The sequence below is a fragment of the Pelobates fuscus genome, chromosome 1 (assembly GCF_036172605.1).
Source record: "Pelobates fuscus isolate aPelFus1 chromosome 1, aPelFus1.pri, whole genome shotgun sequence".
NCBI lineage: Eukaryota > Metazoa > Chordata > Amphibia > Anura > Pelobatidae > Pelobates > Pelobates fuscus.
In genome coordinates, this window is record NC_086317.1 from 60,487,749 (window position 1) to 60,513,645 (window position 25,897).

The window sequence follows — 25,897 nt, forward strand, 5'->3', positions numbered from 1 at the left end:
CCACACTGCCACCCCACACTGTCATCTTCCTCCTCACTGTCACCCACTCACACCCTGCCCCCTAAACTGTCACATTCCTCCACACTGCTCCCTCATCCTGTTACCCTTTCACGCACTTGCACCCCATATTGTCAGCCCCCAACACCAATACATACAGTCACTCCTCCCACACACTGCTATTGCACACACTGTCAACCTTTCCAATACTGCCTCCCACACTCTCACCTACCCGCCATCAGAATTCCACACACATACAGCCAACCCCCCACATGCTGTCATGCCCCCTTCACCCAGCCTCGCTCACATTAACCTCTCCTAATCTTGTCGCTCTCACCCTCTCCATCCATACCACAATTACCAGCCCTCGCTCTTTCAAACTCACCCTATCACATTATAACTACAGCTCATTATACACACGATGCAACCGCTATAGGTTTTTTACTATGAGTGTTAGTGGGGGCCTCTTGTTTGAGTTTCGCCTAAGGCCTCATAAAGTCTAGAGCCGCCACTGATCACAATGTCATTGTGATCACATGGCCCAGAGGGCAGATGGACTGCCTGGGTTGTCAGGCAATCCTCCCAAACGGGATTGCTGTGAGAGGCAAAAGGTACGTATTGTGATCCACAGAGACCTCAAACCAGTTTTTAAGCTCATTTAATGCGGGTGGCATAGAACGCTGTAACAAAGCACAAATCTGTTCCTTGGGTTTGTTTCACTAAACAATGGGTTGTGGTGAATTAATCCCTTCATTACCCAAATCAAGCATACAAAGGTTTTATTTTCATGTATTTGAAATCCAGTCTATAAAGTCTTCCTCATCCTCATTTATACTATAATTATAATTACCAGCATACAGAGAAATGATTATCTGACAGAAGCCACTAGTCACTGATATAATCAGAGTTGTTTTTAGCCCAAGGCAAAGTGGACGTATGTCTTGGGCAGCACTAACCAGAGGGCGGCAAAAAATGCCACCCCCAAATGCCAACTCAGATGTCCCGGTGTTCCCCCCATCATGGGAGGGGACAAAGAGCGGACCTGCAGGCAAACTTATGGACCCCCCTGGTGTGCTGCTTTATTGGCATCAGAGCTGTGATCTTTCATGCTCTGCTCCCTTGTGTGCCGTTTGCTGATGCCACGGGAGCCAGAATATGACGTCATTCCGGCTCCCAACATCAGTAGAGGCACTAGAGTACAGAGCAGAGAGATCACAGCTCCCTTGCTGCCTCTGATGCCAATAGAGCCGCCCACCTCACTTGACCCACAACGACAGGTAGGAAGGCTGGGTGAAATTTTTTTTATTAAAATAATATTAATAATTTGTGAGTGTATGTGTGTCTGTGAGTGTATGTGTGTGTGTGTCTGTGAGTGTATGTGTGTGTCTGTGACTATATGTCTGTCAATGAGTGTCTGTCAATGTGTGTGTCTGTCAATGAATCAGAGTGCGTCAGTGAATGTGTGCGTGTCAAATCAATTAGTCTGTGTCTGTCAGTGAGGTCTGTGTGTTTGTCATTGAGTATATTTGTGTGTGACTGTCAGTGTGTATCTGCCAGTGTGTCTGTCAGTGAATGTGTGTGTGTCTGTCAGAGTGTGTGCTTAAAGGGACACTATAGGCACTCAGAACACTTCAGTTTATTGAAGTAGTCTGGGTGCAGTGTCCCAGTCCCCTAAACTTGGCAAGTGTAATGATTGCAGTTTCTCAGAAACTGCAATAATTACCTGGAGGGGTTAACTCCACCTATGCATGAGGACATCCAGTGTCTGCTAAATCCCCATAGGAAATAATTAATACAATACTTTCCTATGGGGAGCCTGACCAAGTGCTGAGGGATATCGGCACTGGATTCAGGTAAGTGACTGAAGGGGCTTTATCCCCTTCAGTGCCGAGTGTGTGTGGGGGGGAGTGTGTGTGTGGGGGGGGGGGGGGTAGGGGGGGGGGGCACCAGGAAGAGAAGCACTATAGGGAACAGCTTTGTTTTCATTGCACTATAGTATTTACTTAAAATCAGTAGGAAAAGGTGGAGTCTAAAGAGGAAGGGGTGGGTTCTTAATAAGACAGAGGTGTGGCCTTGACAGGAAGGGGTGTGGCAACTTTAGATTAGGGGGGTGCCCAGGTTTAGTTATGCCTAGGGCAGCACAAAACCAAAATACATCACTGGATATAATACCTGTAACATTTACTGTATGTGGGCATTATGCTAAAATGCAAACATTCTATTTCTCATTTTCAGTAAACCGTTGTGCTACCAATGTCTTTAGATTTGTTACAAATACCTATAAGCAAGTTATCTGACCCTTTTTGTTTATCCATTTGTGTCACATTGCAGATCCTATGTAAAATATTGCAAGATAAAGCACACCATATACTGTCTAAAACTGTCCATTTGCCAAATATTTTTTTTATAAAGACTAAACGAATAAGAGTACGAGAATAATAAAAACTGTGCTAATTTACAATTTAAATGTTAAAGTTTGCATGCAAAAGCAATTTATAAACCAAATGTTCTGTTATGGTATGTTAATATGCTTGCTCTGCATCCTTTGCTTCAAATAAATGTTACGTGAATATGTGTTTTTTTTTTTTTATCAAAAAGTGCTTGGGAGTAAAGGAGTTAAATGAATGGTGAATACAATGAGTTCATTGTGGCTACAATAATGCAAGTTGGAAAAAAATACCGTCTCACCCTAACATATCTATTTTAAAAAAAAAAAAAAAATGGATTACTGAAAAATTAGTAAAATAAAGATTATTCCAACTTGGCTATATTGGCCTAGATTATGCAGATTTGGATTTTAATTCACCAGATTTTATTGTTTAGATTGTATTTTTTCCCAAGCTCCTGTAATTAAAGCAGTGTTTTGAAACGGTTTATAGTCCATGAATTGTAACAGCTGATCACTTTCAGATTAACATGTTGTTTTGGACAAGAAAAATAGTTTTCTGTATAAAGCTAAATCCATTGTGTTCAAGTTAAATACTTTTACTTCGGTAAAAGACACCATCCCAGCTGTTTGGAGAAGCCTACTTGAGAGTATCTAGACACGTAAGCAAACTGGGTCTAAATTTGAAATCTGCCCTGTTTCAGCAGGTTTTGCACATGCCTAGTCTCCTTAAAGAAGGTTTGAGGAATTTCCATTGAGTTGCCATTTGAGAATAAGAGCCATTTGCTCATGAGGGGAGGTATGCTATTGGTAACGCCATTCAAAGGCCATTATTGGCTGAGTGCACCAGGGAGTAGGGTTACAATGCCCACAAAAGAGAGACACAAGAAGCCATCTTGGAAGTAGCACCGGGAGAGCACAGCCATTATCATAAAGTTACCATAGCAGGAACACTACTGAAGATCATGAGAGGGAGTGCTATGAAAGGGGTAGGAAGATAGGTAGAGAGTGAGAGCTGGAGCATTATATGGAGACATTGTACAGTGTAGGTATCTCTGTATTAGCTCTTCGTAATACATTCACAGTGATCCTGGCTGTGTTGGATAGTTATTAGTATCTTTTTATTGTGCCCAGCTCTGTGTATTCTATCTATGTTTCTCAATTCTGCTTGTGGTATGGTTATCTCTGCAGTGTACTCAGCTCTATGTATTTTATATATATCTTATGTTGTGCCCAGCTTGTTTTATTGCATTGTATGAGTACCTCTGTACCGTATAGGGAGGAGTAATACTCTGAGGGAGGAGTCTGGTGCCACATTATCTTAAAACTTCACCAGCCGTCACTGGTTTAGATTGAGTAGTTTGCATATGGATATGTAGTTGAGATTTGCAAGCATTTATTCTCCACGTATCAGAAAAGTATAAACTAAGTATTTATCAAAATATTATGCAGGTAATTAATTTTTTGTGATTTTTCTGTCTGAAATCTTCAAAACTCTGCAAATCCAGAGCAGAGCTGTTGTCTGGTGTGAGAGTTAAAGGACTAGTGGAAAATTAAATGGGTAGAGAAATCAAAAGAACGATAAATGATAATAGGGATAACAATGAAGGGTAGGCAGGAGCGATAAAAAAATGGCTGAAAAGAATGGCTAAACTGTGAATAGGCAGGTGCGGAAAAAGTTTGAGGATATAATTGTATCAGTATTGATACAATTGTGTCAGTTTCGCCACACTTCTCCCCTTCACCCCCCAGACTAACAGGGTACTTGACCTCCTGCCGGTCAGTGCCCTTGTTAGTCCAGCAGCCCACCCACAAGACAGAAACAGCAGAGCAGCCCACCCACAATAAACAGTTACTACACCTGGGTGAGGGAGAATCTTGTCCAGGTTCAGGTGCCTCACCACGGCTGTGTGGGGGACTGGTAGGCTGCCTTGGTAGGTTGCTGAGGGGGAAGAGACCAGCGGTACTCTGTCCTGTTGCCAGCACTACCACGGGAGTAGTCTGGTTGGAGCCTGGTTGCTGGAGACCGACTGTCTCCCCTTTAAATACACCGCTCTGCTGCTGGAGACCGACTGTCTCCCCTTGAGTTACACAGCTCTGCTGCTGGAGACAGACTGTCTCCCCTTTAGTTACACAGCTCTGCTGCTGGAGACAGACTGTCCCCCCTTTAAATACACCGCTCTGCTGCTGGAGACCGACTGTCTCCCCTTGAGTTACACCGCTCTGCTGCTGGAGACCGACTGTCTCCCCTTGAGTTACACAACTCTGCTGCTGGAGACCGACTGTCTCCCCTTTAGTTACACAGCTCTGCTGCTGGAGACAGACTGTCTCCCCTTTGGCTAAACAGCCCTGTTGTGGGGGGGCAGGACCGACCGTCCCTACTCCCTGTGCTGGAAGTGCAGAGACCACGGTCCCATCTGCACAGGTGTGGGGCTTACAGTCTCCCCCTGGTACATTAAGCTGCCGCTGGGGAGAGGTGGTAACCATCTCCTCTCCCATTAGAACACTCTGCCGCTGGGGAATGGAGACTGGGCTCTCTATTCCCTGTACATTAATGATCCGCCGCTGGGGAGAGGTGGTAACAATCTCCTCTCCCATGCATACTTCCCGTCTCTGCGGAGGGAGACCGAGACAGCACAGAGTCCTGCTGTGGGGGAAAGGGGGCTGGGCTCTCTATTCCCTGCTGGATACTCTGCCGCTGGGGAATGGAGACCGGGCTCCCAATTCCCAACAAATCACACTGCCGCTGGGGAAGGAGGACGGCTCCTTCAGCTCCCTGTAACTTGGGCGCAGAGACCACGGTCCCATCTGCGCTCGTGTGGGGCTTACGGTCTCCCCTTGGTGGGTTAGGCTGCCGCTGGAGAGAGGGTGTAACAAGCTCCTCTCTCTGAACTGCAACCTGCCGCTGGGGATCTGGGCCGACTGCCCAGCATCCCTGTAGGGCCGGTAGAGAGACCTCGATCCCAACTCCACCTTCCATCTGTGGGTCTCTCCAGGACCAGTCTATGAGGTCCCCTACTTCTGCAACTGGTAGTGAAGCAGGGGGTACCTCTGCCGCGTTTTCCCAGCTATAGGCTAGGTCTGGGTCTGCCACCCAGTTTTCCCGGTCTGCGTCCCTGCTCTGCGGCTGGCAGGAATTTAATAGTTCTACATAGTCCATCTCCAGCTCTCGTTCCATGGCAGCGAAACGGCGGAGGTCTTCTCCCAGTCCAATAGATCTCGGGCCCTGTATCATCTCACCTCGGTAATGAAAGATAGCCCAGTACCGTGACTCTGCTGGACTGCCGAAGTCGACATCCTCCACTAAGGCTTTCCACAACAGGCCAGGGCTTGTGTAATTCTCCCCCTCTGGCTGGATGCCCTCTGCCCTCCACGTCTCTGGCTGGACAGTGCACCACCACAGTTCCCGGTATGAGGCGTCCAGGCTCAGTTCCCTTTCCACCAGGTATTCAAGTTGTCTTACCCGCTGCCCTCCGGGTTGGTCTCCCAGAAGCGGCATCCGCCAGGCCATTTGTTCCTCCAACTGGTATGCGACACCAGGAAGGCGCTGCTGCCGTTGATACTGGACTTCCTCCAGGGCATCGTACCATAATTCTTTCCGGGCATTATCTCTCCATTCTAATTCACTCTCTTCCTCAGGTGTGTGTGTTGCCCAGGGGTTTACGAACCCCATTTTCCCAAATCTTTTTGTAAACAGGGACGCTGTATGAACACTAGCGTCGCCCTCCCTTTATAATCCAAACGAACTGTGTCTCCGAGCTGCTTTACCTCGCACTAGGACGCCATCCCACCGCTTGCCACCAATGTAACGGATCACCTGGCACCCCGACTTGGTACCTCCATTAATGGATGCTCCTAGTGCTTCCTGAGGACTCCAAGCACTCTGGCAGACACCAAAATCACCGAACCGATGCAGCATATGAACCTTCTCAAGCATAGGAATGCTGTAGATCGTTGAATAGGAACCATACGAATAGGCTTGCACTCCTAGCAGTCAACTGGAACAGCATGCAATAAATCCTCCCCCCCAATAATGAGACGACACATCACTTTGAGGGTAAAACAGGAACTCTGGACTGGCTCATCCAGCCTGGCTTTTATTTCCAACTCACACATACAGGCCACACCCAGGGGGAGGCATAAAAGAACCAATGACATAGATGTTACCTCCCACACATCCCCTCCCCTTAGTGTGACACATAATCCCATTATGCATACAGTATAAAATATACTTTAACACAACTTTCATAACTTTAAAACCATACATCACATTCACATAAAAATACATATCCACAATCAATCCATTCAGGGGAACAACATATTAAAAAATGGCATGAATCCGACCAGGGGTTCAAAAGTTACTAAAAGTATCTTCTGTTCCTTTCTGGCTGGCAGAAAAACATCCCCACAATGCACCCTGGTTTCCTCCCTTCTGCCCTGGAGTTAATTGGAGAAGTAATCCAATTACCCAGGACTAAAGGCAGACTCCATTAACCACATGGTTGCAAAACGACATAAAACACTTTAAAATACATAAAGTCACATTTACACATAACACACAGACATTTCACCTATCCCCAGATAGCTGGGATCTGCACGCACAAAACTACCGAATAGCGCGCAGATCCTACTCACACAGTACAATTGCCATGGAGCTAAAGTCTTTCCCATAGTCTTTCATTATATGAATAGGCTCCATGGTATGGCTATCTGGGGTATCACATTCCCATAAAGTCTGGTCCATAGTCCAAAGGCAAGAGGTGGGCAATCAGCCCCCTCCAAGGACACGTGGCGAGGTCAGTTTCGCCACAATAATCTATCTGGGAAAGAAAGAAAATAGATTAACGGGTAAAAGAGAGAAATAAATAATTAGCTGGAGGGGACTCAGGAGAGAAAGCGGGGATACAAGTTATCTCGATGTAAACTTCATAGTGGAATATAACATTTCAGCAACATACATACTAATCCAAATACTCCCAACTGTTGGTTATGGAATGGACAGAATACACAACATTATGCATGCATACAGGTACACACTTTCTGAATCACATTTTAAGGCACGAAGGTTCATCATTTTGAAAAGATAAAAGCAACAGGTCCTTTAAATTGAGAAAACTATGGATCACCACAATATGTAACACTAGCAGAATGAACCTGATTATTAAAGGTGAGAAGTAGACTTTGGAACATAAATGCCTTGAAATATTTTCTTGACGCCGTTAGAAATACCAGTCTCTTACCTAACAGAGTTTTAAATTGTTAAGTTGCAGCATGTAATCCCATTCAGTATTTTAACTGCCTTGTGGTATAATGTGCAATTCAAACATAAAAAGAAAATATAAAAAAGCATAAAAGCAGTTAAAAGCGTTCAGTGCTAAAATACAGAACACATATAAAATGTCTGTGTGCTTGATTTGCTTTTTCATTCGCTTTTGTATTTCACAGTCATGTTACAATGCTGCCGCTAGCCCCATGTCTGCCCTATTAACAGTTAATTACATTGAAAGGATCATAAACTGTGCTTTACGGAGAATTTTCTTTCAAGTTGAAAGCAGAAGGTGAATTGTTAGTGTAGGACTCACCTATTTGCCTTAACGTTGACAGGTGAGCTTACACTTTAATGGTTGTTGGAGTGAGAGGAAAAATCTGCATAGTGATTTTGGACAATGCACAGATAAGATGTTTTTAGGTTTTGTAATCATAAAACCGTATTTCAATGGCAATATCTGCTTTTAAAAAATGCTACAATTGTTAATATTATTTATTATAGTAAAGCAACACTATAGCTAACACTGAAGTGTCTATGTGACTGTTTAGATCCCAAGCCCCCCCCCCCCCTTCAGACTAATGAAAAGGTAATTGTACTCACCTTTTTCCCCATGCTATGCCTTCTTGTCACAACTGACCCTGTGTGAGTCCGCCTCCATGGCTGAGATCATCAGTTTTGATGATCTCAGCCAATTCAATGTTTTTCCATAGGAAAGCATTAAGAGGCTATTGCACATGCAATGCTGCGCCAATCAGCATCTCCTCATAGAGATGTTTTGAATCAAAGCATCACTATAGGGGAACATTCAGCACCTCCTTGCAGTGTGGAGGCTCTGAAATCCATCACCAGTGCTGCACATTGCACAGCACTGACACAGGAAGCACCTCTAGTGGCCGTCTGAGTGACTTCCACTAAAGGTGTTCCTGAGCAGTAAAGTAAAGTAAACAGAGCCGTTTCTCTGAAAAGGCAGTGATTACATTGAAAACCATTTACCAAGCTGTAATAGTTCTGGTGACTACAGTGTCCCTTTAGGATTAACTAGTTATCTCTTATGCAAGCCATGCATAATAGTTAAAACTATTTTACAATTGTTATATCAATTTGTAAAAGCTATATGTCTATATTCATTAAAGCATTTTATCTTTACTATCTAATGAATGAACCTTTAGGGCCACTGTTTGCACCCTACATGATATGCCTGCTATTTTAATACAGTAGGACCTCGGTTTACAAACGCCTTAGTTAACATAATTTTCAGTTTACAAATGAAAATCCATTGAAAATAATGCCTCGGTTTACAATTTTTTTTCACAATACAAAGCAAGTTTCCCAGGATGCATTGCACCTGGGAGGTTTATATCGCCGCCCCCTGCATGCTGGAGCCTGTGGGTAGCATGTGGCGTCGAGTGTGGAGGTGTTGGAGCGGCTTTTGAATTGAGTTTTGGAGCCATTCTGGAAATTGTTTGCAGTTGTTTTGGGACTTTTTGGTGCATTTCACAAGCTGTGGAAAGGTAGGGAGCTGAGCTTCGTCGTTTGCATGCCTTTTATTGTGTGTTCTGCATTGTGGGTTGGTTTCCATGCCGGCTCATTTTGACATTTTTTCTGACCTCCAGAACGGATTAATTGCTTTTCAATGCATTCGTATGGGAAACCACGTTTCGATTAACAATTTTTTTGCAATAAGAAACGTCCCAGAGAAAGCATTAAATTTGGAAACCAAGGTCCCACTGTACATACATTTAGTTATAATAATATTTATATATTATATAATCTTTATAATATCACTTTAGACTTAGTTTTTGCAAACCATAAATGCCAGAATGTCATTCCAAGAAGAGCCATACAATACAAAGGTCATAACACGTGTTTTCGTTAAGTGCTTCTTTATTCTGCATTAACATTTTAAAACTGGAATTTTTATGATAATAATCTTAGAGAACAGAGAGATAATGTGTGTCTATCAAAAGAAAAGAAAATCGCTAATTGAAAGATGAGCTGGAATTGAACTTCAGTATCCTCTGCATAATTATCAGCTATAATTGGCAGTAAGTAATTTAAATGATTGATTTGGGTAAACCTGAAATGACACAACATATTAAAACTTTATAGCAAATAGTTGCACAACTTCAGAACGTGTTAGTGGTCTAGCTGTCCATCTCTCTGCTACTTTGTGTATATTTTCACACTACAATTTAATTGCAAACAATCAATTAACTAATATTTTGAACAAACAAGCAATATACTGTGTAAACTAGACATTTATACATATGTAACACTCCATGATAATTCATCAGGTTCCGAAGCAAACTAGCATATATGGCACCTAGAGTAGAATTGTTTGTTGGCACTCTCCCCATGGAATTGTACTTTTTGTGTCTCTGCACAACCCTGCCAATGTCTCTCTCCAACTCATGTATACACCCCTTGTGTATCTCTCTAGACCCTCTTACCCTTTAGTGTTTTACTCCAGCCTACTTACCTATCTTGAACAGAATAAAAAAAAAGGCTGGGCAACACAAACTGTCAATGAAGATTAATTTATTGTGGGAGAGACACCACAACTGTGTAACGTTTTGGCTATGAAGCCTTAATCATAGACAAAACATTGCAAAGTGTTTCTTCTCAAACCCTCTTCCTTATTCCCAAAATGACATTGCATACCCTCTTCCCTAGCCCACTATGTGGCTTCCGATATGCCTACCTACAAATATTGAAACATGGCCAAGCAAGACCGCAGAAGATGAGGCTCTGCATATTCTGCTACAAAATACACTTAAAGAAACAGTGCACTCACAAACAAAAACACAGTTTTACATTTAACAAGGCTATTTAAAATCACCTACGTTAGCAAATAAATAGGTTGATTCAGTTCTACCATATGGCCATATTGTGTTAAGTCCACCACTACGTCACAGTTTCCCAATATCGGTGGGCCCTCCACTAATTTTAACAATGGAGATTTACTTGCAATACTTACTTGCAGTATAAACTGCTTCAAGAGACTCCTCAATTAAAGCTTTCCTGTCGACACCTCCAAAGGACACCCATAGTGGATGGGTGGGGTGTTCAGCCCAATAGGAATCTGGTCTGGATTCCAAATCTACACAGATTTTTTTTCTACTTATTTCTCTACCAGATCTGTAGTTGGAGATCCAAGCAGCATATAGTGACAGGCCAGAGAGGTGGGGATAAAACACCCTGTGCTAACTGCACACTGCCCCGAGTTCCAAAAGAACCAGGCAGAGGAAATTCTCTGATACCTTCCCATCTGGCCAGTCTACAATAAGTGGCAATGCAGGGAGGAATCCACCTGGCTTTCACACAACTTTTACCTCCAAAATCTTTTGCTATATTCAGTGGAATAGATGATTCACTACTAGTAACATTACAGAGAAAATAATGTTTAGACAGTTAATGAGTACATTTTCTGCAGTTAAAGCTGCTTTAAAATTTCAATTATTCTCATTACCATTGGCTGATGTCTTTAAGAAATATTTTCAGATCAGTTAGTTACTAAAGAGCTGATAACCTGCACTTAGTCCAGAGAAACTGAAATGTTTACATTGCAGCACCATGTCGGCCTCCAGTGGCTGTCTACCACACAGTCACTGGAGGCGCTTCCTGGTTCGAAACAGATCTTTGGTCCGGTACCTGACACTGGACATCCCTAAGCTCTGCATGAGGATATCCAGCGTCAGATTTTTCCCTATAGGAAAGCATTCATACAATGCTTTCCTATGCGGAGGGCTACTGTACTTCCCGCGAATGTGCATTAGTGCCTGCAAGTCACAGGAAATTGGAGGAGGCGGAGTCACAATGCAGCACCGAGGGACATAGGCTACTGGGATAAGCAAAGTAAATTAAGGGGTTTTAACGCGAGGGAAGGGGGAGGCAGAGGGAACTTTAGTGCCAGGAATACAGTTTGTATTTCTGGCACTATAGTATCCCTTTAAAAGACTTTGCACATGTAATTAAATTCATGCACAGATTTGGTTAGCCATGTGGGAATATTCAAATTTTTTACCTTACTGTTCACAGCAGATCCACCTATAAGTGAAAACAATATAATGCATGTGATCTATTAATATATCATCCACTATTTCACATGGACAAGTAGGGACATTGTAATTTTAGGGGTGTAAGTGGTGTGAGGGGTGGGGCCAGGGGCAGGACTATTCTTTTAACTTTTAGGTGACTTAATAATAAATATTTTGCAACTAAAATGTAATTTAGATGAATGTATCTTATTTACACAGACTGATTTCCAAACACATTTATTGTAGTTTAAAGACACATTACTTTGAGTATTATTACTGTGGAGCTCTGTTATACACTGAGACACATTACTGGGATTATTATTACTGTGGAGCTCTGTTATACACTGAGACACATTACTGGGATTATTATTACTGTGGAGCTCTGTTATACACTGAGACACATTGACAATATGGAGCTCCTAGAAAAGAGGGACAAATGGACTTGGGCCCAAAATAGGGACTGACCCTCATACCACTTGAGAGGTATGTATTAATGTGTGATATGGATATTTATTGATCATATCTACGATTCATAATAGCTCCAGACTTTTGAAAAATGATTGCAATAAAATGTTTCAACTGTCATTAAAAGTTTTTAAAAGCATGAACATTATTACTTATGTTACTTATTATTATTAGAACAGTGCCATTTTTGGATTGAAATAGAATATCAATGACAGACATGTCGGAATGTCCCTTACTCCAGACATTCTAGATTAAGGCTGGCTCAAATCCAGAATTATAATTTCAACAATTATTTACTGTCACTGTAGAAAAACAGATGTAATAAACTTCTGCCTGCAAGGATTTACAATCTAATTGTGCTGTCTGAGGTACAGAGAGATAAAGTGACTAGCCTAAGGTCAGATAGAGCTTACACAGAGTGTCTAACCAGGATTTTGTTTTCACTTCTAAAGGCAGAATGATGGTTTTAAAGGGATAATAAAGTCTTATCCACAAGTAAGGCCTCTATTAAATTATTTCTGTGTTGAAGGGAATGTTAGTGTAATAGGAATGTTAATCTAATCTTGCAAAAGTAAACCTAACGCTGTTAATATGTAATATAGCTCATATTTCACTAACGTGAGAATGATCGTGAATTTAACATTTTAGACCACGATAGCTAAACTGAAAGTAAAAGCACAGCTGTCTCCAAATTTTTTCAGAATCAGCTATTTTGGCCTTAAATTTGAATTTCACCTCGAATTTACTGACAATCCATTATGTAGTAAATAATCCTGTTAAAGCAAAGCATGTGAGTTTCAAATGACAACTTGATCTGCATAGCTGTGAAGCCAATGGTGTCATATTAGACAGAACGTGGCCTGTCTAACTTTTAAAGGTGTATTTACATGTAAGCCTAATGATAAAGTGTTATTACCCTGATTTAGATTCAGGTCCCCTGTAAATCAAATTAAACTAATTGAAATAATACATTTGCTTATCTTTTTTTTCCAGTGCTGAGACTCACTCCGTGAAGCCACCTGCTTCACCTCCAGCGACATAGTTCGGCAGGCTACCTCAACGTCATCAGCATTTGATGATGCCCCACATCAAATGTCACATAACCTTGTCAAACTTGGTTATTGTAGGGGTAGCACCCTCTAGTGGCTGTCAGAAAGACAGCCATGAGAGGTGTGTTTAACGCTGCAATGAAAACATTATTGTATTATTGTATACAAAACATCAATATTTTACAATGCTGAACTAATAGGACAGGACCTCAGCACCCAGATCACTTCATTGAGATGAAAAGGTCTTGGCGCCTATAGTGGCCCTTTAAGATCAACAGTTTATGTTGAGAAATGTTCCACTAACTTTCATGAAGTAACTATAAATTGAGCTATTTAATGCAGTTATAAATTATAAGAAAGTTCTATTTTATCTTATTTTGCAGCATGCCGACCAGGATTTTATAAAGCATTTGCTGGAAATATCAAATGCTCTAAGTGTCCCCCGCACAGTTTTACTTACGTTGAGGCAACAACTGTCTGCCAGTGCGAGAAAGGTTACTTCAGAGCGGACAAGGATCCTCCGGCCATGGCCTGTACAAGTAAGTAAACTTTGAAATTCTCTTTTGACATATAATTCAACTGGTATCACATTGAAATAAAAAAAAAAAAAAAAATTAGACTTCAAGAATAAAAAAAAAGAAAGAAATAAAAGCGGTTTCCAAACTAGTCCTCCAGGCACTCCTACCAGTCCAGGATTTAGGGATTACCCAGCTGTGTCTAAGGCAGGAGTGCCCAAAAGGTGTTTCAAAACTACAGCTTCCATGATGCTTTGCCATTCTAAAGGCATTCCAAATGCATGCAAAGCATCAAGGGAGTTGTAGTTCAGCAACATCTGGGGATCTATCTTTTGGACACCTTCAGGTGTTTTTAGAATGAGAAAAACGTACCTTGACAAAACTGGGTAATCTCTAAATCCTGGACTGACAGGGCTGCTTTGAGGACTGTGTTGGAAACCACTACTTTAAGATCAACGGCATAATTAATTTGAAATTACATTATTTTTGTCTATTCTGTGCAGCACTGCCCAGGAAGGATCTCTAACAGCCATCTGAGGAGTGGCCAGTGAAGTTACCACTAGGCTCTAATGTAAACACTGCCTTTTCTCTGAAAAGACAGTGTTTACAGCAAAAAAACTGAAGGTAATGATTTTACTCACCAGAACAAATTCAATAAGCTGTAATTGGTCTGGTGACTATAGTGTCCCTTTAAGTATGAATATGAAAAATCTACAAATTTGCCTCAGTTATTCCATAAACAGCTGTTTATTCTCTCTTGACACTTGCCTCATTGTGGAGCCTGCTAACAATTAACTAATAAAGTTTCACGCATTCGGAATAAAACAAGTTCATTTCACACTTTACTTATTTTCTCACCTCGACATGTGCCAGCTCCATTTGTGTCACTTAAACCTTTTATATGTTTAGGTTTAAGAAAAAGCTGAAAATATGTTGTTAGAATTCTAGACAAAGGAACCTTGAATGTCCCTACATACTGTGAAACAATAATTATAAGCAACTAATAGGCGTTCCAACTGACTTGGTGCCTTGTTTGCTGCTATGTTAGGACATGATTGAGCTATCATTTAAATGCAAAAAGGCAAATGAATGTTAACTTGAACTTTCAAAGTGAAATACAAAGTCCATTACCTAATTAACATCAATAGGGATGTTCGATGATTGATGAGGTGAGCTGTGATATAATGCTACAATGAGAAATTCCCGACAGCCTTGCAGAAATACGTCTCTACTCAGGGTTATTGGTGACATGCATTTTCTATGGGTTACTTCAACTGTGCGTAATTTATAAATTATAACAAAGCAATCAGGCCATATTCATAAACAGCCCGGTGTCAAACTGTATTGTTAAATATGAGGATAAGAATTAATTGTCCCTCTTTGTTCCAAGTTCTAAAATGTACTAAATGATTCACTGTATGTCATTACAGCTTAATATTTGCATGAAATCACAGTTTAGCCAGCATAATTTAATGGCAATTAAAAAGCTATTTAATCGTCATGCAAATTGGCATAAGGACCCTTCACTAAAGAGGGTATATTCTTGCAGTGTTGCAGTCAAGTATTCCTTTTATTTGAAAGTACCCGTAGAATAATTGATATTACTTTGATTATTCACAGAAATTAGATTTTTGAAGAAATATGCACAATAATGAAATGAGAATTACATTTATTAAAATAATTCCTTTTCTGTCACAGTAACTAGTCGAAATGCATACAGAAACAAATGGAGGAAAAACTGTTGAATTGAAATATGTAAAGTACATTTTCCTGAATTATCAAGTCCGTATCTCAATCTGACAATGTGGTTGCAAACCGCATTTAAATTGGATATTATTACTTAAAGTGACAGTTTAGGCACCATAACAACTTCATATAAAGGAAGTTGTTATGGTGCCATGAGGCCCATAGTCACACTCTTACCTCAAAGTGTTAATCTGTTTTCAAACGGTCTAACCCCTAAGTGAGCCTCCAGTGACGATCTCAACTTCCCGGCTTCTGAAATCTCAGTTTCAGGAAGCACAGGTCGCTGCTGATTCATAAAATTGGCTTGAAACAAATTGGCTTGGTCATATAAGGCACTACATAGCACTGCAGTGGGTATGATGCTTGTAGTATTCGTTTAAAGCCAGAAAAAAAATTGTTTCTTTAACCCCTTAAGGACCAAACTTCTGGAATAAAAGGGAATCATGACATGTCACACACGTCATGTGTCCTTAAGGGGTTAAAGTTAACAAATGGTTGGACTACTTATATTGGGGGCAGCAGGGCACTTCTGGCACCATAACCACTATAGTACACTGAAGTGTTTATGCATATTGTAAAGCACTATGGAATTTGTTGGTGCTTTATAAATGCCAATAATAATAATAAAATGATGCTTGGAGTGTACCTTTAAAGCCATATAAATTAGTTATTAACATGCAACATTAACTCAAGGTTCTACTTGTTAAACACTAATATAATCTTATAGAATAATCTAGTAAGAGATTAGTAAACTAATTAGTAAAACTAACTTGGTTGAACTGGTATTGTTTTCCAAGATAATTAATTAATCAGCTCACCACAAATAACTTCCTACAAACTGTAAACAAGGTTGCAATTTTGTAGTATAAACAAATGGTTGTTGGGCGGGGGGGTGGGTTGTCCACTATGATCCAAGTTTAGAACAGTTATTATGAGCAAAAATACAGGACTCATAATGATGTTGTGTACCATTTCTGTTGGGTACTTTACAAGTCCTATGGCGATATAAAACATTGATGGGTATATCTGTTTAATGACTTGGACTTAGTGGGTCACATGAACATACTTGCCATATTTTGAACTGTTCTATACCCCCAAAGTACATTTTTAAAAATGAAAAGAAATTTGCATTGAAGTTGCAAAGTTAGCTTTAGACGTTCTGCCATCCAGTGGCACTGCAATTCATGTTATTATAAAACGAGATTGAGGAAAGAGGATATTTACCTTTGGTTTGTGCTGTGTATAAATTGCTGCTAAATAATATAGTCCATGCAGCTGGCTTAGAGCGGTAGAGTTTTAGCACAGGGCTAATAAAGGCTATTGAATAATTTGGAATTTTGTATGTATCCTGGTTCAGGGATCTCTCCCTTTTTCTTCATGTATTAGCAGAAAGGGATGTACATACATCTATCTAAAGGCTCCTTTTCAATCTTGCCATAAGCATTTGCTATTAACAACAGTGTTTAGCGGATACAAATTATAGCCAGGGTTCGCAAGATTTTGCAGCCTTTCGCTAATAACGACTGATGTTACAGATAACCACTCTCATATTAGCGGCTTGCTGGTAAAGCAAGTAAACACTCACCTGACCATGCACACTTCACCCTGTGTGTCCAGTAGAGACATGCTGGTAAAACTTGGCAATAGGTTTGGAACAGCACTAGGATGTTTAGGGATTTGCCTGTTCTTAACCTTTTAAAAAACAGGCCAAAGGCTGGTCAAGTGGCAGCTGGTAATAAGTTGCAACTCGGTTGGTAACCAGTCAAAAATCAGTCACGATGTAGCAGTTAGCAGCTCTCGACATGATCCCTTAATTAGCTTGTCGCAGCCATTAAAAGTTTTTGGTTACCCGACATTACTCACTAACAGTAGTTACATGTATTTTAGTAAATACCAGTAAAAATTAGCGCCAAGGTTGTCAATAATTCATTTTGTTCTGGGCAGCATGGCTGTAAGAAAATTGATAAAATGCAGTGAGCAGAGTAACTGGTTTGGTAAAATAAGCAGACTAATGATTGTTTGAGTGTGTAGCTGAGAATTGGTCTGCTAGACCTAAAACCCAAACCACTTCTCTACACAATAAAAATACATTTATGATTGGTTTAACCCCAAAGAGTACCATCTTCCTTGGTCTCAGTGCAGAAGACTTGCACAGGGCTCCAGGGCTGGAGGAGGGGCCAGAGAGGCCGGGAGGATGGATGCTATCGATAGTGCTTTAGGGTTAAATCATTTGTAAACGGTCTAACCTTAAAAGGTAAGACATCATCCAGAACCACAAGATGCAATAACCACTCAGATTAAGTTGTTATGGTGCCTGAAGTGTTCCTTTACTGTATTAACCAAGCGGCTTGGTACTTAGCTGTCATACTGGAAGCCTCCAAAGGATTTCCCAAGAATTCACATGAGCCACGATCAGAGGCAAATAAAGATGCATTTCCAAGGCAAATCCAAAAAGAGTTGACTTTAAACATATGGATCTAAATATATAAGGGTTTGTCCATTGACATATTCCATAAAGCATTCTAACGGAAACTAGGTAATTCTGATTGGTGTGTTCCGTGAGTTTAATAAAGTGCCATTGAGTTTCCATACTCTATCTAAAATGCAATCAATACAACCCGAGCGAGATGGTTATCTTATTCTATTATTACATAAAATAATATCGGAAATGTCACCGTGACAGCTGTTCTATTATAAATTTGCATACCAGCAGTACAAAACCACTAAAAGATATTACAAAAGCAATAAGAAAAGCAAAAAAAAACTAAAACTATATACATCACAACTGTTTCGGTTCAATAGAAAATTCTTCTATTAGTACCATACACTAAGCTTTCATTCTATAAACGTGCAAATGATTTGTGTAACTTCCTGTATGACTGATACCATTGCATATTTCTATATCTATAGCCAAAAATCATGCCATTACATTTTCCCCCTCAAGGAATAAATAGGACTGAAGTAGACCTGACCTGCTAGGTATTCACAAATATAATCAAGGTTATTTGATTCACAAAATACAAGAAGGCTCAATGAATATATATGAAAATATGATTATATATTTCTCAGTGCCAGAAGGTATTTTGACACATTTGTTATAGAATAGAATAAGGTGTTCCCACCAGGTAATAAATATTTCATTTCAGATTTCACTTGCTATTTCGTTATATCACTAAAAATAAAAATAAAATAAATAATAATAATAAAAAAGGCAAAAAAAATTGTTGCCTTTTTTGTCTATTGCTATAAAGATTGCAATTTATTTTTGTTACATGTGTTGTATCATTAGTTTTGCAATTATTCCGGTTTACTTAACGTTTATTACAATTATGGAACATAATAAAACAGAAAAAGAACACATCAATTGCAAGTGTTTATAATAATAACAGAAAAATGTGATTAAAGTTAACATAAAGAACGCTGCACATTCAAAAGAACAGTTTCCATTAGTATTTCCCCTAGGTTTTATCTCTCTTACTTCTTATATTTTTCTGTATCATAATGGATGAGGAAAAAAACAAATTCTGACAAACTATACACCTCCAAATTGCTTACTTAATTTACAATTCCCACCTGTTTCTTAGAAGTGTCGGTAGGACCGCTATAAATGTGCTAATGCATTGATAAAATGATGCTGTCCTCCTGCCTTAAGATATTTTTGATTAAAGATAATGAAAATCTATTGCAGACTTTATTTCACAGTGTTTCTGTGAAAATTAGATGTTAGCGAAATATGCAGGGCTGTCTGAAAAATCTGCATGTCTGAATTTTTTTTAACAATTATAAAGTTATCAAATAACTTTTTTTAAAGGGATAGTGTAGCTAAATTAGGCCTCAATTTAATATTTTTTGATTCACTTTTTCAAATGATTTAGTGTATTGAGAAATAGTTCAAATATCAGCCACCCACATTTCATTCACTGGTGTACACACCACAGTCACATTTGTCACCATCAGTCTCACCACCATCATCACATGTATTGCTCAAAAAATAAAAAGTTGTATTTTTTTTGTATTTCCATGACTCCTGAACACATCACAGACGCTGATAGAATCATCACTCCAATATTTATTACTGCTGATAATAAATCAATAACACTAACAACACACCCACCTCCCTCAATGCTGATATCGCAAGTATTATTATCTTCATTATGGCTAGAGATGTCCCGAACAGTTCGCTGGCGAATAGTTCCTTGCGAACATCGCTTGTTCGCGTTCGCCACGGCGGGCGAACATATGCGATGTTCGGTCCGCCCCCTATTCCATATCATTGAGTAAACTTTGACAACTAACCCACCCGCCGCTCGGGGGTGTGGGCGGGGGAGGGGGTTGTCAAAGTTTACTCAATGATATGGGGGGGACCTACTGTCCTCCCCCCAGCCCCCACCCCTGAGCGGTGGGTTGGGGCCCTAAAAAAAAATAGGGGGGGAACTTCTGTCCCCCCATGGCCCCCACTCCTGAGTGGTGGGTGGGGGCCCTAAATACTAAGAAGGGGGGGACCTAATGTCCTCCCCCCTGGCCCCCACCCCGGCGAGGGCTCCGCGCAGACTGAGCTCTGCAGGGCGGGGGAAGGCTTATAAAGCCTTGCCCCGCCCTGCAATTAGGCTCAGAGCACACTGATTGGTAAGTTTAAGCCATCCAATCAGAGTGCTATGACAGGTAAATGAAGAGACTGACAGGTAAGTCTCTACATTTACCTGTCACAGCACTCTGATTGGTTGGTTTGAAATCCACCAATCAGAGTGCTCTGTGTCATTTTACACAGCGTGGGAAAGTTCTTTGGAATTAATCCACCAATCAGAGTGTTATGAGTCATTTTTTCTTGGGGGGGGAGGGGGTGACTAGGGGTTTGGGGACCCCTAGTCACCTGGGGGGACATTGTTTTTAGGGCCCCTACCCGCTGCTCAGGGGTGGGGGCCGGGGGGAGGACATTACGTTCCCCCCTTTTTAGTATTTAGGGCCCCCACCCGCCACTCAGGGGTGGGGGCCAGGGGGGAGGTCCTTAGGTCCCCCCCCCTTTTTAGTATTTAGGGCCCCCACCCGCCGCTCAGGGGTGGGGGCCAGGGGGAGGACAGTAGGTCCCCCCTCATTATTTTTATGGCCCCCACCCACCGCGCAGGGGTGGGGGCGGGGGGTGAGGACAGTAGGTCCCCCCATTGTGATTTATGGCCCCCACCCACCGCGCAGGGGTGGGGGCCGGGGGAGGACAGTAGGTCCCCCCCCTCATTATTTTTATGGCCCCCACCCACCGCGCAGGGGTGGGGGCGGGGGGTGAGGACAGTAGGTCCCCCCCCTCATTATCTTTATGGCCGCCACCAGCCGCCCAGGGGTGGGGGCCAGGGGGGAGGACAGGAGGTCCTCCCCCCCATTGTAAGTTATGGCCCCCACCCGTCGCACAGGGGTAGGAGCCAATAGGTTGTTTTTTTTGCGTTTTTTTTTACAGTGAGCAGCCACTGGCTGCTCACTGCTTACTAGACATGCCCCTACTCGCGGTATAGCGAGTAGGGGCAGAATTTACTAATACTAAGTAATCTTTACTTAGTATTAGTAAATGTGGCTGAAAGACCAATTTAGGTCTGTCAGCCTTTTAGTAGATAACTCCCTAATACCGTGGGAATTAGGGAGTTATCTACTAAGCGGCTGCAAGATGCAGCCGCGGATTAGAGTTTGCATGCCACAGTCCAGGTGTTAGTCCCCTTGAAACAACTTGTGGGTTTTAAAATTCGCCTGCCTATTGAAGTCTATGGCGGTTCGCGGGTTCGCGAACATTTGCCGAAATTCGCGTTCGCGAACCGAAAATTTTATGTTCGCGACATCACTAATTATGGCTAACACTCCCGAGGTCTGAACTTCAATGTCACAGATAGCAAGAGTTTGCAGAGAAGAAGCTCTTTAAGATGGGAGCAAATGTTGCCCATTGCTCTTTAATCTTTAAAAGCAATATTTATTTTTCAATGGACTACTTTAAACACCATAACTACTATAGCTCAGTGTAGTGGCCATGGTACAAAAATGCAGTGTACACAATCCCATATAGTTTTGTCGAACATTTAGAATCATCCATTAACCACCCCTTAGCCACATACATTATGCATAATTTATACTTCTACATGATCAATTTCCATTCCAAACAATCTAAATGATAGGTTGAGATTGCTGGCCTAACCCACCCCATGCTGTCAGACAATCCATGAAGTACAGGCTGGATAACATTGATATTGGACAGTTGGCAGGTGGCTACACTGAGCCCAAGTTATTATCAAACTGCTACAAAAGCGGGGAATAGCTTCCTTGGCAATTTTGTTTCGTAACCATTAAACTGATTTGTAGTGGTTATAGTGCTTGGCGTGCCCCTTTAAGCTATGGGATAGGAAATAAGAGAATAATCATCCTTTCATTCATAACTGCTCATCAAATTCGCTCTTCAAATGAATACAAAAAGAACAATTACTGGAGCTTAATAACTTCATCAAAACGGATCTAAACATAAAGTTCTGTTTATAGTCCAAAGGAAAAAGACTGACAAAACTGCTTTTGTTTTCTTTCTTCACATAAAAGATAATACAAGCAGATGATATGAATATGCTTTCTGTTCATCTCTTTGTACGTCAAGGCATAATGTATGTATCGTGTCTCTGTAAACTGAAATCTACTTAGAATTTGCTGTACATAATTCCTACATTACCATACCTATAGAATTTGTTTTCCCAGATTAACCTTTGCCATACCTTTTCACAGAAATGACCCATTTCGTTTTCAAACTTGCTATCAAAGATTATTCGTGAATGTCCAAGCATGCTCAATAAAATATATTACAAGAAAAATAAAAAAAATCTATTATATAAAATATGTCATTTTATTTAATAGATATAAACACGTGAAAACAGAACAGAGATTCTAAACGTGTATAGAATCAACTTACCAGAGCAAAATATGTAAGGTATAGAAAGGCCCCTCTTTCTGCAGTTTTGCTCTTATTCAACGTTATCTCCCAACTTCTTTGTTAACTTACAGCAATCAAAACTAATCATGTGTGTTGTAGTTCAACAAGAGTTGGGAGACTAGCAGGGGTGTTGGAAAGTTCCAAAAATACTGGATGCTTTAGCCCAAAGCAAAACCTGAGGATGTTTTTTCCAAGAATTTGCAATTTGCCCTTCACAATCTCAACAATCAAACTCACACTATTCACATATTGACCCTTCATGCTTATCCTCAAATGACCTCAAATGCCTAGACTTCCTACTTTTCATCCCTAAACGCTGTCCTTTAAATGTATGTCCAGTAATCAAATATACTGTCAATAAAACACCAAAGGGACTATTCACTATGATGTGCTAGGGCAAATTGCAAACTGAATCTGATTCTCAATTTTTCAAATTAACTGTGCTATTTCAGCCTACATTTTTCAAATGCAAATGCCCTATATAAGGTTTGTTAACTTGCTTTATTACCAGCACATTGCTCTCTCCGTAAACAAAATCATCTGTAAATATTTCAAAGCCATAGTTCCAAATTAAAAAAATGGAGCATAGAGACTTTTAAAACCAGTTTGCAATTAATATCATAATAACTCATCTGATGATATCTTACCTCCATCACATCAGCTTAAAATTATATAAAATTCATATATACATTTAAAAATTAGACTGGTTTGTTTTTTACTCCCTTGCATGTTGTAACAGAGCTCCCTGTATTCCGACTGAGTACCTCCGCCAAGGGCTGCTTCCTAGCTGGAACAGGGGACAAAGAGAAGCACTTCTGCCAACAGTCGCTGTGTGACTGGGGCCCTGGAACCGCTCCTTCCTGGAGCCGAATGAGGAATTAGCTCTAGTCCTTACAAGGACTTCCCCAGTTGAAATCCCTGCAAGCTGGAACAGCAGACACAGGAGTAAATCTTCTTTCCCTCCAATAACAGGATGACACACAGTTTTGGAGTGTAAGCTGGAATCAAATTTAATTGGAGGAACACTGGCCTTTTATGCAAGTTTCCCAAAAAGGGTGACATCCAGGTGGACCTTGTTAGGTACAGGGACACAAAGTGAATAAACCAATAAAAACATACAGTGAGACACAACCATACACAAACAATAGAATCCTTCCTCTTCGGTTGGGAGATAATTGAATCAGGAACTGTACTAATCTAACCCAATTATCTCCAAGCACAGAAAAACATACAATTTTATGAAATCCCAAAAAGTACCTTAAAAACACATACAATCTTAGTTACATCCCCTGATAGCCCCAATTTGGGTGAACAACATATCCAAAAATCACCCAGATAGGTTCAGGGGTTCAGGAATTTCCTGAAGTCATAGATTTAGACCGACCGTGCACATGGTCTATGCCAAAACAGTTCCAGGGAAATCAGTGCTAACAGTCGGTCAAGTCCGGTAGTCTTTTACAGGTTTCCCTGCAGGGCCCATAGTCTGTGGGCAGGAGGCTGGCAAGCAGGCTTCTCCAGGAGCTTGTGGCAAACTTGGGTAAAAAGGGGAGTTTGCCAAACATATTATCTTAATTCTCTCAATTTACAAACAAAACAGCTACAAGATAGAATCAAGGAATGCGAACAAAGCTGTTTGATCCACATTAAATAATCTGGCTCTATTTTCATAGTTTTGCAGTAAACAAACACACCTGTTGCTTGTTACATTTCGAAGTCTACCTTCGTGGGTTTGGATTTATTTAATTTCCTTATATTGGCTAAATTTAAGAAGAGTTCTATCTGAGCTGGTAGGAGAGGGCATGAATTTTTTATACATCTTAAATTAAGTCATTAGATTTTTAGAGCTAAAAGCAATTTCATAAGATTCTGAAGAGAGTGTTCTTGGCAGTGCAAGTAACATCCCAGTAGGAGGTTGATTACTAACGAAGACCTGATTATTGGACGAATGATTGCTCTACAAATTACAACTAGGAAATCAAGTTATGCTCCAAAAATACAAGAGCATGAGAATGGAAAGTCACCCAAGTTGTATTAATTTATGTTTGTTTTTCTTCTTTTGGTTTTTAGAGCCACCTTCTGCTCCAAGGAATATAAACTTTAACATGAACGAAACAGCCCTTTATTTGGAGTGGAGTCCACCATATGATACTGGAGGAAGAAAGGACTTGATATATAATGTGCTCTGCAAAAAATGTGGTTTGGATCCTGACCAATGTGAACTTTGCGGTGGAGGAATACGTTTCGTACCTCGACACTCTGGCCTGCTAAATTCTTCAGTCACTGTATTGGACTTTTTAACACATGTTAACTACACGTTTGACATTGAGGCGGTAAATGGAGTATCCGAGCTTAGCTTCTCTCCCAAGCAGTATACATCAATTACAATTACCACCGATCAAGAAGGTAAGCATTGATTTTTTTAAAAAGAAATCTTATGACAATATCATGAAATTACCCTTTCTGATTTCATTTTGTATAGCCATTAGGTGACCTCTGCCTCTTGTTATTAACTATATTACACAAAATGTTCGTAACCCCTTAAGGACACATGACATGTGTGACCTGTCATGATTCCCTTTTATTCCAGAAGTTTGGTCCTTAAGGGGTTAAGAGTATGGATATTATGCCTGGAAAAGAACATGGTATGATAGTAGGAAATTGTGATTACTTTGGGGAGATCGCTGTCACTCAAGGAGATCACTGTCACTCAAGGTGACTAGCTTGAGGAAGGTCACATTAACTGAAAAGATGCCACAGCCAATGTCACAAGAGATAGTTTGTTGGAATTTAGGATATTGTTTTGTGGAAAGTTGACATTTGTTCCTTGCTTTCTGCAGTTTATGTTTCTTATGTTTGTAATTCAAAGCCTTGGATTGAATACCGTACCTTATGTACACAAAGCTGGATTTTGTAGTTGTTGTTGTAGTTGTTCTAAAGCATGCAAAGGTTGTGAGGAGGCAATTTTTTTGTTATTTGCAAAGGTTCTAAGGTTAATTAGTGCTGGTTATATCCAGGATGTAATACAGAGATATAGTTCAATCTGTCGTTGACAATAACAAACAGAAAGGCCATCAATGAGCCAATATTGATATAAACACCACCCTAATCTCAACATTCCAATACTTTTTGAAACATTGATTCTGATCTCCATACCTTATGTTAAAGAAATACTCCAAGCACCAAACCAACTACAGTGCAAGGAAGTCATGATGGTGCCAGCAATGCTCTGGTGCTTTCCCATTGTAAATAGTTAGATGGCCGTGGTGATGGCGGTGCTTCTAGGAGTCATTTAAACATACACCAATCTTGAGCAACTGCAATCAGTATTAAGAAGAGATGGTTCATGGACCTATCAGACATCTGATAAACCACAGAAAACTATTTTCAACTTACTAGCCAGTACTTGCAAAAAAATGTACATGTTGGCACATGAATACAACAAATACCTCCATCTCCCTGGAAATAATGGCTTACAAAAGCACTGTTA

At 40.7% G+C, this 25,897-nt stretch overlaps 1 protein-coding gene across 1 annotated transcript in view; it reads left to right on the plus strand.

Moving 5' to 3' along the window:
• Window positions 1-25,897, plus strand: part of EPHA6 (EPH receptor A6) — an 814,401-nt gene that overhangs the window by 390,142 nt on the left and 398,362 nt on the right. The window contains exons 4-5 of the mRNA XM_063448791.1: window positions 13,587-13,742; window positions 24,478-24,813. Coding sequence (XP_063304861.1) covers window positions 13,587-13,742; window positions 24,478-24,813 — 492 coding nt within the window. The remainder of the gene's footprint in view (window positions 1-13,586; window positions 13,743-24,477; window positions 24,814-25,897) is intronic.